The sequence below is a fragment of the Protopterus annectens genome, chromosome 8.part0 (assembly GCF_019279795.1).
Source record: "Protopterus annectens isolate FY-2018-M chromosome 8.part0, PAN1.0, whole genome shotgun sequence".
Classification (NCBI taxonomy): Eukaryota; Metazoa; Chordata; order Ceratodontiformes; family Protopteridae; genus Protopterus; species Protopterus annectens.
Window position 1 is genome coordinate 350,922,804 of NC_056741.1, and position 16,001 is coordinate 350,938,804.

General features: G+C 38.1%; 1 protein-coding gene across 4 annotated transcripts in view; it reads left to right on the forward strand.

The window, feature by feature from the left end:
* The window catches only part of ZYX (zyxin), a 1,199,731-nt gene that overhangs the window by 1,129,293 nt on the left and 54,437 nt on the right, over positions 1-16,001 (forward strand). For all 4 annotated transcript variants that reach the window (XM_044079859.1, XM_044079861.1, XM_044079858.1 and 1 more), the window contains one exon: positions 13,657-13,835. In XM_044079859.1, coding sequence (XP_043935794.1) covers positions 13,657-13,835 — 179 coding nt within the window. The remainder of the gene's footprint in view (positions 1-13,656; positions 13,836-16,001) is intronic.

Sequence of the window (16,001 nt, forward strand, 5' to 3'; positions counted from 1 at the left end):
ACTACTGAGTTATACCTTGGTAAAATTTACATCCTCACAAACCGTGTGAACTCTGCTACTAATATGGGTTCACAGAAACCCTATACCATCACGTAAACAGCTGCATTGAGGCAGCTATTCCTTATGGGTACAGTTGCACTGAGGCAGTTGTACCCACAAGGAATAAGCAGAGAATTAACTCAAACAGCAAGCCACCCTGGTGGAATCCCAACATCTGCAAGTTGTATAGCAAAAGGAAGAAAATCATGGCCAAAACTAGGAAGTCCAGTACCCAGCAAGGCGAGAAACCCCTCAAACTAAATAAACAACTCAGAAAACTTAGTCCAGCAAAGACAAATTTAAGGTAAAGATAGCCTCAAAGGCAGAGGATAACCACAAGACCTTTTGTCTGAAACATCAAAGATAACACACAACAGTATGCTGAACTAAATGTAAATGGAGCCACATAGAAGGAATCGGGGGATATAGCAAACCTACGGGCTGATTACATTTATACCCTCGACCGTAACTCCCCTGACGATCACTGGTGAACAAGTCTTCAATGCCTTCTCCATGGCAAAGAGTACTACATCAGTGGGCCCTGATAATGTCCAGGGATTCCTCTTTAATAGCATGAAACATGAGATATCAAGACCTCAAAAATCACTGTTAAACACTAGCTTTTTAACTGGCTTCATGCCTAGTGAATGGAGGACTACAACAGTTAATCCTCAGCACAAGTATTTACCTGGATAATACAGACCCATAAGTGTAACTAGTCTTGTATGTAAAGGCATGGAAAGAATTATCATGGATTAAATAGACATAGGAAACCTTCATACGTTGGCTCCAGCATGATTTGGTTTCAGAGACCAATCGTGTGTAATCAACCTGGTGTATTGATTTATTTATTTTTTTTGAGAAAGTAACGAAAGCTGTGGACGAAGGGAAAATGATGCATACTGCCCATCTTCTCCTGGTCAAATCATTCAACACTATTCTGTATTCAGGAATTGTAAACAAAATCATGAAATTAGGAGTAAAGCTATATAGATGGGTATTTATCACAGAGAATACCATTCCTACTGAGCAGTCTTTCACACCATGTAAAACCAGTCTGGATGTATGGATGGGCATCTGCAAATTCACCTCCAGTTTAGCACCACTGGCCCACATGGATATGAGAAATATGTAACTCACACTTTTTGCCATCTTTGAATATTCCTATCAGATATTTATAATTGGAATGCATGCCTAAGCTTCTTAAGATCCTCAAAGATCAGTAACTTAATAGGTGCTTATAAATCTTTGACCGTTTTACAACAGTGGTCATGAAATCCTTCTGTCTGGCACAGCTGACTTGCACAGGGTATTTCCTTTATATCCAAGGAAGTCCTTACCCCTGTATATTCTGCACTAATCAGACCCTAAAGGTTCCTGACAAAAAAGCTCATTGGCTTAAAGAACCTGAGCTAGCAAGAGAGATCAGCTAGTTATTTCAAATTGTCTTAAGATGCAAAACCAGGGATACGTTTTTAATACTGCTCTTGTATAATCTTTAGAAAGTTGCTGGAATAACAGACTGTGAAGTTATGACATTTGAAATTCAAATTTACCTTTACTTAGTGACTGCAACCTACAACATACCAGAAATATAATGTACTATGACATTCTGCAAGTTCAGTGTCTGTGGAAAGATGTGGGGCAAAGCAAAAAAAAAAAAATTTACAAATGTTCAGTATCAGGGCTAGATGTTAAATAGGGACCTTATGTACTATACTTGCTAGGACAACAGGTTTTGCATTTGCATGTTTTCTGAAGGATATGAACTCTGATAGTCTCTTGTCTGTCATTTAAACACTAGTTTAGTCTTAACCACTTTGCCAGAAAACCTTATGTTTTACAAACATACCAAAATATGTAGCAAAATCTTGGACAGTTGAAAGCCAGAGGACAAAGCCCAAAAGGTACTGATGGGCAAAGTTTCAAAGTCAGATATTTGAAATTTGTTCTTATCTTATGTAACAAAGTTCTACGCTGAATAAGTTTTGCATTACATTTCCTTAAGGTTGTGAACACTGAAACTCGAATATCTATCTGTCTGAGTATTACTACACCACACAGTTTGACATAACGTCGTAAATTTTCACAAGAAACAGAACCAAAACATGATGCAAAACTATGCACATTCCCCCCCCCCCCCACAGCAATCCCTTACTCTCAGCCGCAACCCCCTCCCCAGACATTCCAGTGTTCCATTACTTGGCTATTTCTCCCCAGTTACCATAAAATCTGTTCAAGCCTGTCAGCGTGCGTACTATTTTCTTATTTACTTCTCCAGTGATTACAGATATTGAAATAAAAAAGCACTGATTGCCATTTGCTAAACCAATACAGTCTCACAACGAAAGCCGACTTGGCATGAGCAGTAAACTTCTCTGTCCTTGAAACCCACATTCATTGAAATTGCATGAAAACCCACATTCAAAGAAAATGCATCTGGCTAGTCTAGGAATAAGTTTACCTTTGGGCTGTTTTCAAACAATAGGCATTTTTTATCGGTCCATGCATACATGTATGTGTTCTTTGATTCACCTTCCTGATTGTATTAAATTATATTCCTTGTATAATACAGCACCACTTGTTAGAGTGTGTTTTAAATTTGTAGGTATGAACATTCTTCTAGTGAGCAATGAAGAAAAATGTATGAACCAATAATGACAAATCTATCCATTTCAAAAAATTTAAACCATAAAAGGCCACTCAGACTTCTGTCATTACAATCCACCAATATTACTCAATAAGCGCAATCTCTGCAGAAGTAAAACTCACTAATTTCCTATGTTACATAAAAAATGGTAAGCTGGTAATATTGCAGTAGGGAATGACTGACAAACCAGCAACAAGTTCATAGTTGGTAGGCATGTCATACAAAGGAGGACACACTCAGGAGTGTAGAACCCCTATCCCCCCTTAAAATGCACCAAATAATCGGCAATCAAAATGGCAGTGCAATGTCCGCACTCCATCTACATGGTTAATGTTGAGAAGTGATAGGCCAGTGAGTTTTCATATGACAGAGCAACGGATAGCACAGAATGAAACTGAAGAGAAGGTGCCACAGGAAGATGTAATAGAACTTTATATAGAATGCCCACAGGAAATGGAAAACAAAAAAATGTACCCTCAGTCTAGAAAAAAAACGAGCTAAGAGAAGAGTTGCTTGACTTGATAGAGATAGACATATTAAGATCAATAAAAGAAATAGACTGCAGAAGGTCAATAAAACCTCAAAAGTCAGAAGTTTGATAAAACAAATGAACACAGTAATTAGGACTGTCCATAGAGATTCATGCGATATAACAGAAGTAAACAGGATACATTAGTGTGCAGCCAAATTAGTAACTGATAAAGTCCTCCCACAAGAACACTGGGTAGTGAGGGAAAGGAAGGGGAGAAATTGAATACCATCATGGAAGTATCGAATAGAGAAAACTATAAAGCAATTAAGACTAGAAGTGTCACTATTAGAAGAGTATAGAAGAGGGAACAGATCAAAAAATATACTCAAAGATAGACGTGATAAAAGCAATGCACAGTATTAGAGCAGATCAGGATCCTATCATGCACTATCGCAAATGAACTAAAAACTCAGCATAGGCGGAAAAACTTAGAAGATCTGTAGACAAATATAAAGAAAAAGTACAAAATAAGCATTACATTGATGACCCAAAAATGTTTTATAAAGAATTGGGAAACCAGGCAAAAGGAGTAGAAACACCACCAAAAAAGAAGAAATGGACATATTTTAGAAAAATAATTATGGAGAGCCTGTGGAACATAACAAAGATGCTGAATGGATAGAAGTAAAAGAAATGGTAAGCAGGTCAAATGTACAAGATATGAAATGGAATGAAGTAATGGCTAGGAAAACTGAAACAAAATTTAAGAAAAGCTCCTGACCAGAAAACCCCAGGCCCCAGTACAGTATCTAACTTCTGGCTAAAAGTACATCATTACATGAAGACTTAGCCCCGAGTAAGAACTGTTTATATGCGCACCCTGAAAAGAGACCAACCTGGTTAAAAGCAGGAACAATTAAATCCTAAAAACTATAGACCAATAACTTGCCTTTTGATGATGTATAAACTATATACTGGAAGTGATGCCAAATAAGTTTATAGTCATTTATACCATCTCCTTTATACCATATACCCTACTATATTTTCACCTCCTAGCAACTCTTCACAACATGCTCTCAAAACAATCCTTCATCTCCCTTTTACTACTTCTCCTCCTCAACTTCTCCTATCTGCACTATCTCTCCCAGCCCACTATTTCCTTCCATTCTCAATCCTTCCATGTAACCAATCATCAGAACTCACCTCTCCCACACTCATACTCTCCTATCTCCCCCTATTTATACCCCACAGATAATCTCTTTCTTTTCCGATACAAACTTATCACTTCCCAAACAATCTCCATTCCCATAACCACTAACAAATTTCTCCAACTTACAATAAAACCTGATCTTATTACCTTACTGTCTTCTCATCTAAACCACTTCTTCCTTCATCCAATTATCGCTCTCATATCTGGTGATATACATCCTAACCCAGGCCCTACCACCATAGCCACCACAAATAAATCCTTGTTACTTACTTCTTTAAACTCCCAAAGTATAGTAAACAAAGTCCCAAACCTTCATGCTTGGCTCATACACAATAAACCTGACATCCTATCTATTTCTGAAACCTGGTTGAAACCACGTATAAAGGACTCTGAAATAATTCCTCCAAACTACTCCATCATAAGAAAAGACAGGCCTCACAAAAAAGGTGGAGGAGTAGCTCTCCTATACTCATCCTCCCTAAGAGTTACTCCCTACAATAAACCTATACCACATTTTAACAATGCCGAACTTCTTCTTACTCTACTACAAATCAATAATCACAAACACATATGTCTTGCTTCCCTCTATATCCCCCCAGGGGACAATATTCCTACACTTGAACTCATCCTTTCGTGGCTTTCTAGTAACATTAGTAACGAAACCATAATCCTAGGAGACGTGAACATTAAATGGGCCTGCATTCAGTCTCCAACAAACTCCATTAACATCAACCTCTACAATTTCTCACAGCTAATCAGTTCCATAACTCGCCCTGCAAAAAATCTCTCCAGTGGAAGTATCCTGGATTGGATCCTTGTTTCCCATCCTCACTATTTCTCCAAAAGTGGCACTCTTCACGATCCCCTTAGTGACCACATACCCATCTTTACCCACCGACTTCCCTCTATCTTACATCAAACCCATAACTATATTACTATTCGTGACCAAAGAAAATTCAACCCAACAACCTTCTCGAACTCCTTACAAGCAATTAATTGGAACTGTCTAAAAACACTACCAGTAGACAGTGCAGTTTCCCACTTTAACTCGATATTCCTAAAAATATTAGACTCTCAGGCCCCCTTAAGAACAAAGAGAATAAAAACAAAATCAGCCCCCTGGCTTTCCAAAAATACTCTTGCTACCATGAGACATAGAGATAAAGTCTGGGCACGCTACCAGAAAAATGACACCACTGCTCCACAATGAATATAAAATGCTTCGAAATAAAGTAAAAAATCTCATCACTTCTGATCGACAAAACTACTTCGCTACTCTCCAAAACCATAATAAAAACAACCCTCAGAAATTCTGGAAAGGCATATCTAGTCTCCTTCACCCTAGTAAACCAGATTCTCCCACCCCAGACTCAAATGCTCCAGAATTAGTCTTGGCCACACAATTTAACTCCTTTTTTATTGACTCTATTTCCAAATTAACCTCTTCATTCTCCAACACCACTACACTCCACAATACTCCCTCACCCACCCCTACTACTCCCCATTCCCCATCTACCAAATCCTCTACCTCCTCTTCCACACAAACTTCTCCCTCATCTCAATCACCCCCTAATTCCCCCTCTCCTGACTCTCCCTTATTCTCATTAAAACCCATACCTACATCTACTATAAAAAAACTCCTTCTGAAATTGAAGCCATGTACCAATGCTCCTGATAATATCCCTTCTTACTTTCTTAGTATAGCTGCAGAAACACTTGCCTACCCCATTAGCATCTTAATAAACCGTTCCATTCAAGAATCTACAGTTCCTCAAATCTGGAAACAGGCATTTATCTTACCTCTACACAAAGGTGGTAACAATAACAATGTAACAAATTTCCGCCCCATAGCTATCCTGTCCCCCATCTCTAAAATCTTAGAAAAATGTGTCCAACTTCAACTCCTTCCATATCTCCTAGATAATCACCTCATAACTCCCACACAACACGGATTCAGACCAAATCATAGCACCATGACAGCCCTCCTTTCCTTCCTTGAACTTGTAAATAAAGCTCGTGATTCTGGCCAATTTGTCTCTACCCTGCTACTTGACCTCTCCAAAGCCTTTGATACTATATCACACAGCCTGCTTTTAGCTAAACTCTCTGAACTTAATCTATCTCCCTCCTCCTTGAGTTGGTTCTCTAGTTACTTATCCAACAGAAATCAAGCAGTAAAATGGAAGAAAGCCACCTCCCCATTCCTTAGTACCCCTACAGGAGTTCCTCAAGGCTCCATACTGGGTCCCCTTCTCTTTAATATATTTATAAACAATTTCCACAAATCTATCCCATACTCAAACATCATCCAATATGCAGATGATTCAACTATCATCTGTTCTGCCTCTTCTATCGCTATACTTCAAAAACTAACTCAAGATGCCTTCTCTACCACAGAACAATGGATGTTAAGTAACCATCTAGCTCTCAATGCTTCCAAGACCAAACTAATGATATTTACTCCTTCTAAACTTACTCCTTTTGATATGAACACATTCTCAATCACTAGTCAAAATAACTCTCCTCTAGAAATAGTGTCAGAGACTAAGCTACTTGGGGTCCAAATTGATAACCAACTTAAATTTAACTCTCACCTACAACTAAATATCAAAAAAACCCATCAGAAACTAGGCATGCTTTACAGACAGAATCCCTACCTCACACCTGCCACTAAAATTACTCTTTCCACTTGCTTCCTTATCCCCTCCCTTCTCTATGGTGCCCCTCTCCTAACAAATCTTCAGTCCTCTTTAAAAAAACAGCTCTCCTGTTGCTACAACAAAATCGCAAAATTTGCCACCAGCCATAGTTCCTCCACCCATCATTGTTCCTCCCTCCAGAATCTACAATGGCTAGAACTTCCCAATCAACTAACTTACATTCAACTATCTCTAGCCCACAAGCTTATTCTTAACCCCTCCCTCTGTCCATCCCTTTCATCTGCCTTTAAAATGCACCTACCCAACAGAGTATTAAGGTCAAACAATCAAAACCTACTAGAAGTGCATAAACCTACTCATCCCCCAGGCAGAAACCTCCTTTCCTTCAGCCTAGCTCGCCATTGGAACTCCCTACCACCTTCCATCCGCACCACCTCTAACCACTCTACTTTCAAAAAATCTCTTCTTTCACATCTAGCATCACAGTGGGAATGCTCTTGCTCCCACCCTACATAACTAACTCTGTCCTCTCACCTCCCCTTCTCCTTCCTGCTAACTTCCTACTATACCTTTAGAATTGCATAAAATCTACTAGACAGGCCCTTAACTCTACTTCCCCCACTATGCAATGTCCTTTAGCATCACATTGTACATTTCCTTAGTTAGTATGATTCCTCTCAAAGCTGTATTCATTGCTATATTTGTTGTACTATTGTTGTATATTCTTCTCTATCTGTATTAATTGTTATATTTTGCACATAATTTGTTTTTAAATTTGTTTTGCTTCCTTATTTTGTATAACTTTCATTACTGCCTGCTGTACCTATATTGTTCTGTTACATGTATCTTTTTTGCTTTTTTGGAGCTTTTCTCCCCAGGACTCCATTGAAAACGGGTTCTTTATGGCCCAATGGACTATCCTGGTAAACCAACTGCAATAAATAAATAAATAAATAAACTCATTCATGACAATAGAACAAAAGGGAACAAAATAAAGTCATATGGAACAAAGGATAATTTGTTGTTAAATTAAAGTCATAATGGAGAATTGCAAAAAGGGCACATATCAAAGTATGGCATAAGATAGACTCAAAAAAAGCAGTCGACAGCATCCCACATTCGTGGATAAAGGAGTGCTTACAAATGTATAAGGTACACCCTACATTGATCAATTAGAGTGACTATGAAGTGGTGGCAAACCACTTTGCAGCTAAGATATGATAAAGGGCAAGTTATTATCCCAGGGATAAAAATTCAAAGGGGGATATTCCAGGGTGCCTCTCTCACCTCACTCTTTTGTCTTGCCGTTAACCCATTTAGCTGTCTGCTTATCAGATTAGGTCATGATTGCAGTTTGGTTCCCAAAAACAACAAAGTGTAAAGACTTTTCATCATCTTTTTGTGGATGATTTAAAACTGTATAGTTCATCAGACGAGGAACTGAAAGCACAATTGCAAGTGGTCAAAACTTTCTCAGATGGTATGAGTGTCATTTGGTTCTGATAAATGTGGGAAAGTGACATTTAAAGCAGGAAAGCTGCAGCACCAAGAAAATATCAGTCTGGGGACAGGAAGGTGATATAAAGAAAACCTGAGCAGTAGGGAGTGCATAAATATTTGGGAATTGATGAAGGATTGACAGTAAAACATGAACAAATGTGAATTAAACTTAGTAAGGAATAGTTTGGAAGACTAAAATTAATACTGAAAACATCCCTGACATATAGAAGCAAAGTCCAAGCTATAAATCAATTTGCTCTTCCCATTCTAACTTACAGTTTTGGGGTGGTTGACTGGCCCAAAAAGGTACTGGATTAGTTGGACAGGAAAACAAGAAAAATGCTTCATCCTTCTCAACTGATTTATAAAACTCTGTATACCAAGATTATTTATTCCCCATTCTGAAGGAGGTATGTGCCTCCTCATAATTTGATTACATGTCTATATCTGCAGTCGTAGGCCTGCATACATATCAGCTGACCTCACACGATCCAAACATAGTGAAAGTTTTAAAAAATGGAGAACAAATGACTTCTCATCAATATATGCAAATGAGAAAGCAAAACTAATGAATACAAAAAAGCAGCAACAAAGATATTTGAAGAGAAATTCAGGCAAAGGCATCTGGATATGGTAAATGTACAATACAAAAAATAAGATAAAGGGAGCAAGTAAAAAAGATCAGCGATGGAGAAGTTAGACATGTAAACTGAAGTTATGGGTCATCTGTGAAGTGAAGGAGTTAGTGTAGAAAATCCTACCCTGGTCAAGTCACAGCATGATAGAAGAATGAGTCCCCAAATTAAGGAGAAACAGGTGGAATGGGAAGGATCTGGTCACTTGCTATATAAAGGTACTCCGGTGCCTTCAGTAGGAAACCCATGCAAAAGTTCAGGTGGAGTTGCACAGCAAGGGAAAGAGCAGAAACGGTGGCAACTCTGACACAGTGTTGTGGAGTGATAGGCCAGTGAATTTCCATATGAAAGAGCAATGGATGATGCAGGATGCAGCTGAAGAAAATGTCACAGGAAGCTGTTCTGGAACTTCCTGTAGAATGTCTGCAAGAAACAGAGACCAAAAATAAAAAAAATAAAAAAAGAGAGGGGAAAAAAAAAACTGCACAAAGACGGCACATTTACAGAGTTTAATAATTACAGACCAATAGTGATTCTCTTCCCTCCTCTGCAGCATATTAGAAAAATGCGTCCGTATGCAGCTGATGCATTACCTAACCACAAATAATCTGCTGTCAGAAACACAACATGGCTTTAGGCCCCAGCACAGCACCACTACTGCTCTACTACATTTTACCAGTATAATAAACCAACATAGAAACAATGGTGTGTGTCCACCATGTTCTTAGACTTGTCCAAGTCATTTGATACTGTTTTGTGCCAGCAACTGCTCATTCGACTCTCCTCAGTAGGACTTTGACAGTACTCCTTGTCTTGGTTTCTTAGTTGCTTATCTGGGAGGCAACAAACTTACTCATCCTTTCAACCAGTTACTAAAGGTGTCCCTCAGGGCTCTATTCTGGGTTCGCTCCTATTTACTGTATTTATTAATAACCTCCACACCTCCACTCACCATGCTAGTTTAGTTCAGTATGCTGAAAACTCAGCATTAATATGTGCAGCCTCAACAGTAAATAAACGTCAAGACTTTACCCCAACAATCATACTCCTCTGTAGAAACTTAGCTCAAAGAATCAAACCTCCTACTCAACCCCAAGAAAACTAAATTAATGCTTTTTACCTCAAAATGTAGCCAAAATCAAAAGCAGTCTTTTACCATAGTCAGTAGATAATACTATCATTGAAACTATAACTCACAGTAACCTTCTAGATGCTAATAATAGATGGCAATCTCCGATATGACCAGAATGTACTGCACACCATCAAATCTACACACCAGAAACTAGGGTCCCTTTATAGGATTAATGGAGTCCTTAAGAATACTACAAGAAACACTCTAGCCACCACCTTCTTATTGCCGAGTCTCTTGTATACCGCTCCTATCCTAACAAGCTTAAACAATACTCTGAGAAAAACTTGTCTCCTGCTACAATAATATAGCTAAATTTGCCACCAGTCTCCCTTCATATGACCCACCATTGTCTTAGCTTAAAGCAATTAAACTGGATTGAACTACACAACTAAGTAACATATTTGCAACTAACTACAGCACATAAACTCATTCATCATCCAGAAAATACCCTGCACTACAAAATTTATTACTGCCCTACTGCTCAGTAAGGTACCACCATTCTAGTACAACATTCTTACTACTCACAAATAAGTAGCTGAGAAGCACTGGAAATATGAACCACAAAGCATTATAAAAAAGACTAAGTGTATATCACATAGGATTACCCACTACCAAAAGTTAAAAAAAAAAAAAAATAGATGCGAGAAAACTAGATATAGTAGTCCATGAAAAGAAGACTAAAATGCATTGATCATTAAAATTGCTATAGCCAGTGATTACAGTTTCTTGCATAGAGAGAGTCAAAGACCAGGATTTGCAGGCAGAAATGAGGGCAATGTAGAACGATACCCAGACAGTTAGCAGGAGTAATGGGTCTTATAAAAAAAAAAAAAAAAAAAAAAAAAGAATTTACAGACATATTTAGATATGCTACAGACACAAGTGACTCCATATGAATTGCAGGAGTCAGCAGTTCTGGGAACATTGTGAGTGCTGGAAAGAGCACTTTTGGCTAACATCAAATATGGAAACAGTACTGGCTTCACTATCTTTAATCATATTTAGGAATTGAGTTGTTTCCCGTCATGGTATTAGAAGCCCAAAAAGCTTGGAGAAATTAAGCCATGAAAAAATTAAATTACTATTAGAATTTCTTCGTTTTAAATATTTATGTAAATAGTTAACTCCGATTTGTAGTACATGTAATATTAATGGGGCCTTTCTCTCCAAGCCTCCACTGAAAAGTGGTTATGATCCAGCTGAACTTTCCTGGTAAACAAATGGCAATTAATGCATACGTCAGTTAGAGAAAATGATGTGACAATGTAATGGAAATGACGTGTTTTCATTAGTATGTAGAATTTGGGTGACATCTCATTCTAACTGTAAAAACAAAATGCTGCCTGGAATGTTTAATTTATTTATTTATCCTTTGTTGACCATGTTAGTCCCACTAGGTTAGTGGCCTCTTTTCAGGGGAGACCTGAAGTGGCATTTTTACTACTAGAGAAAATTTGTCCAGGGCAGCGGGGAACTTCCCTGCTCTTTTCAATAGGTGCTGTTGGATCTTTTACTTCTGTCTGAGCTAGCACAAACTCAAGCAGATGGGGGACCCTTGTTTAACATTTCATCTGAAGGAAGATGCATTGAAGTACAGCAACCCCCTAATGCTGCACTGTAGTGTCAGCAGTATGATCAACTGGGATAGGAAAAGAACCAAAGGCAAATGTGCTACCTGTTGTGCTACTAGCACTGTAATTGTATAATTAAACATAACTATATTACCATATTACTAAGAGGGAGAAAAATAACTTTCAGAGTTATACATTTGTTTGCAGTGATGCTCTAGAATTTTTTTAGGCTACTGTCCTGTTAGCTTTATAACTTGGTCTTACAGTCACTCTGATGCTATTGTAAGATTAGTGGTTGTGCACTTAAGTCAGGCAGGCATAAATCTTGTCTAGAATGGCATACTTCAAGCCTTATGTACAGTCTAAAATCATCATGTGAGTGAATCCTTTTTAACATTAGAGTAGGAGTTGCATGCAATCCATTTTAAATATTTGTTGTGATGTAAATGAAAACTCTGCCCTAAAACTGAAAAAATTGTGCACAGTTTGTATTGCATCTTAATGTTTTGGGCACTACCAATGCATCAGAATCATTCTAAGTATTCATTAGCATTTTTTCCCACTTTCTGTGTCCCAAAATGGCTGTCCCAGGGACTGCCATAATGATTTGAGTCTTATCTGCAGTATTTTTGCCCTCATCCAGGAATGCACTCAGAGTATGAAACAGCTAGGACATCGTAAATGAGAGGCATTCTTCCTACTTCATTTACAGTAATTGTGCTGTGAGTGACTGGCTTCTTAGTTTATGAAACCAATTTCAGAGTTTCTTTTTTACTGCCTTGCTCTGATCTGTGCTTGCTATAAGCTGGCAAAAGCCTTTCATAATCCATATGCATTTTATCACTTAAAATTCTTGTAAAGCAGGGGGAGTTATTAGTGTTCAAACCTGTAGTTCTTGAAACATTTCTAGACCCTTGTTCCTGCATCATCATCTTCTTTCGGCTTTTTCCCAGTTAGGGGTCGCCACAGCGGATCACCTGTCCACTCATGATTTCGCCAAATGTGAAAATTGCCAGTCCTTATAATTCTTTGACGGAGAATTATCTCTTCAGAGAGCTAGTAAGGTGAATGACATCTGCCTGTAGTTTGATGTTAGGTGTAATTTGCCTTTATCCATTTAACTGGACAAAAATATGTAGTGTTGCAGTTTAGCACCTCTCTCCTTTTTCTTGTAAATAAAGTGCCTATGTTAACTTTCTGTAAAAAGAGTTACTTTAGCTGTTATACCACTTTACTAATCTAAGCAAGCCACAGTCGCAAAGTAAAGTTCTGTATGATTAACAACAGTGAAATTTGCAGTATCTGTATTGTATAGCATACCTCATGCGAGTGGAGATGGATTCCTTTCCTGAAAAATGCAATATTTAAATTGAGAAATGGTGGGACCCTCATGATGTGTGACAGAAAACCTAGTGCAAAAAAATAAGTAAGGATGCTGAAGAGTTTCTGGGCTTGGAACACCACCACCACTACCACCTAGGGAATACAAGGGCAAAACTAACTCTGACATAACTACATTGGAGGTGGTGTTTTCCTATTAAAGAAGTGAATTGCAGAGAGCTGTCATTTTTGTGGAGGTGCCCCTCTAAGTTTTCCTCCACTTGGTACTTTTCATCTCTTAAATGGTTTCACACTGTGCTTTGATTCTGATGCAGTCACAGGTTGGCAAGGCTGAAGTATATGTATTATACTTCAGTCCTTCTGTGTTTCTCCTAACTCAGAGGTCTTTGGTATCCATAAAACAGTTTCCTGTGCTCATTTTATTGTCTTCTTATCTTCCCAAACAGGGTACACTGGAGAAGTGTGCTGCATGCAAGAAAACCATTACAGAACGCATGCTGAAAGCTACAGGCAATGCCTACCACCCGGAGTGTTTCACATGTGTGAACTGCCACAGAAGCCTGGAGGGAACACCATTTATTGTGGACCAAGGGAATCAGCCTTACTGTGTGGATGACTATCATAGGTGAGTACTTTGGTATTCATGAGTCACAGAGGTAGTGCTTTGTTCCCCACAGAGGTTGTGTGGTAGTGTTGAATTTAACTAAATAGAAGGTACAAGTTAAAAGCTTCCTTAAACATACTTTACTGTAAATTAAAGTAATAAAAATGTGATTGAATAACTTTACATACTATTACTATCTATTTTGCAATTAGAATTGAACCTAGAAAATCCAAATCAGAAGGCATAGGACCTAAGATTAGAATAAATTTAAGGATTAAAACATGAGGATTGACTTGTTAGGGCATTCACCAAGATTACAAGACTCTTGCCTTTCCCCTGCATCTTGCCAATAGTTCTGCTTTATCCTGCATCAATTTTTGGCTGATCCCTTCTGACTGAGAGGACATGAAAACTTTTTTGTTTTTAAAGACAGATTCAACTGTAGATCAGTTAAGTATTTTGCAAATACGAACGAAAAGCAAGTCTGACTGCAAGTGGGAAACTTGAGTCCAGTCTTAAGATGGAGTTGGTTTTCATTTGCAAGTATCATACTTCAACTTTTCATGTCATCATTATCAACTCCCCTTTTCCCAATTTTTTCTGCATAGGGTGGGGAGTCATATCAACTGTTGCCACATATTGATTTAGTAGTACACTTGTATCTACCTCAATAGCCATGTCTGAGTCTTGCAAATCTTCTCTCAGATAATCCATCCATCTCTTTGCTGTATGTCCTTGTTTCCTCTCGCCTTCTTCCTCGCTTCTTCATAGGTTCATAGGTAGGTACTAGGCTATTGGCCCTAGGGCCTATATAAGCCTAGCCAAACGGTACCCTGGCTTTTGCCACCCAAGAAAATTATTTCCTGTGCCCCTGTCAAGCAGAGCTTGATCCCCGGCCTGAATTTCCTATCTCCCATCCAATCATCAAGATTTTTCTTGAGTGCTAATGAGGAGCTTTGTTTGATATGGATAGGCAGTTTGTTCCAGAGTATGGGAAGTCTCTGGGACAGAAATCTATATGAACATTTATATGCTATGCTACACACAATACTAACAATGCTCTATATAAGCACACACTCTCTTGTGGGGTTAGGCAAGAATTTCGTTTTGGTATCTTGGAAATTATTAAGAAAGATATTAGAGGGGGGTCTGGTCAAATAACATATACAGAAGTGAGTATAGATGGCAGATTTTGTTAAATACCACCCACCCTCCAGGGTTGAATGACATTGTTTCCCTTGTACCTATACTTAAAGAAAGCGTGACTAAACTGTGAACTGTGAAAGTTTTTTTTTTAGAAAGTTTTTGAACAATATATGTTTGTTTTATATTCATATTAATTATTTAATATTCATTAACAATAATTATTTTCATTTGAAATGGTAACAGCTAATACATTGTGAATTTAGAATGACTACCTGAATGTTTTAAAAGTTCATGGATACTTTTATTGGATAATTGAATTATTTCAGTACTTAATTGCTGTTAATTCAAGGATAAAAGCACTTTGTGACTGGATGTTAACTGTTTTGATAAAGTCCTGTAGTGTGATGGACAAAAGTGCTTGACTCATTTTGTGGTTGTGAATAAACAGAAGCATTTTACTTTGGACTCTTCTTTTGGTATTAGGTCTGGCTCCACGAGTTGTGTTGGTTTATATAATTTGTAGTTTGTGGAAATTTTCTAGTGCCTGGTAAAATTTGTGGAGTTATCAGTTTTTCATAAATCTTTTGTATTAATGAACACATCTTTATTTGAAGCTTCTGACAGTTTTTCTTGTGCAAATATTTTTCTTTCCTCTAACTTCTCTCTTAATCTTTTTGTATATCTTCTGTCTGGAAATTCTGGGCTTCTTGCATAATAGTATCAACACATAATTTCTTTCTTATCCTCAGCAGTCCATTTTATCATCTTTATGGCTCTTTTTTGGCCTACAGGTTGTTGTAATTTTTGTAGACTACTACTTCCTTCTACAACAGGGGGGGACTTCCTCCCCCTGATCCTGGTCTGACCCCATTGTAAGAATGTTTACGTGTCTTGAGAATTCTACACTGTCATTTTTTTTCATTCCTGGCACCAGTGCGCCTACCAGAATTGGGCACTTTTTTTATCCTGGGTTTTGTGCATCCAGCTATCTTATAGGTTCATAGGTTGGTACTAGGCTATCGGCCCTAGGGCCTATACAAG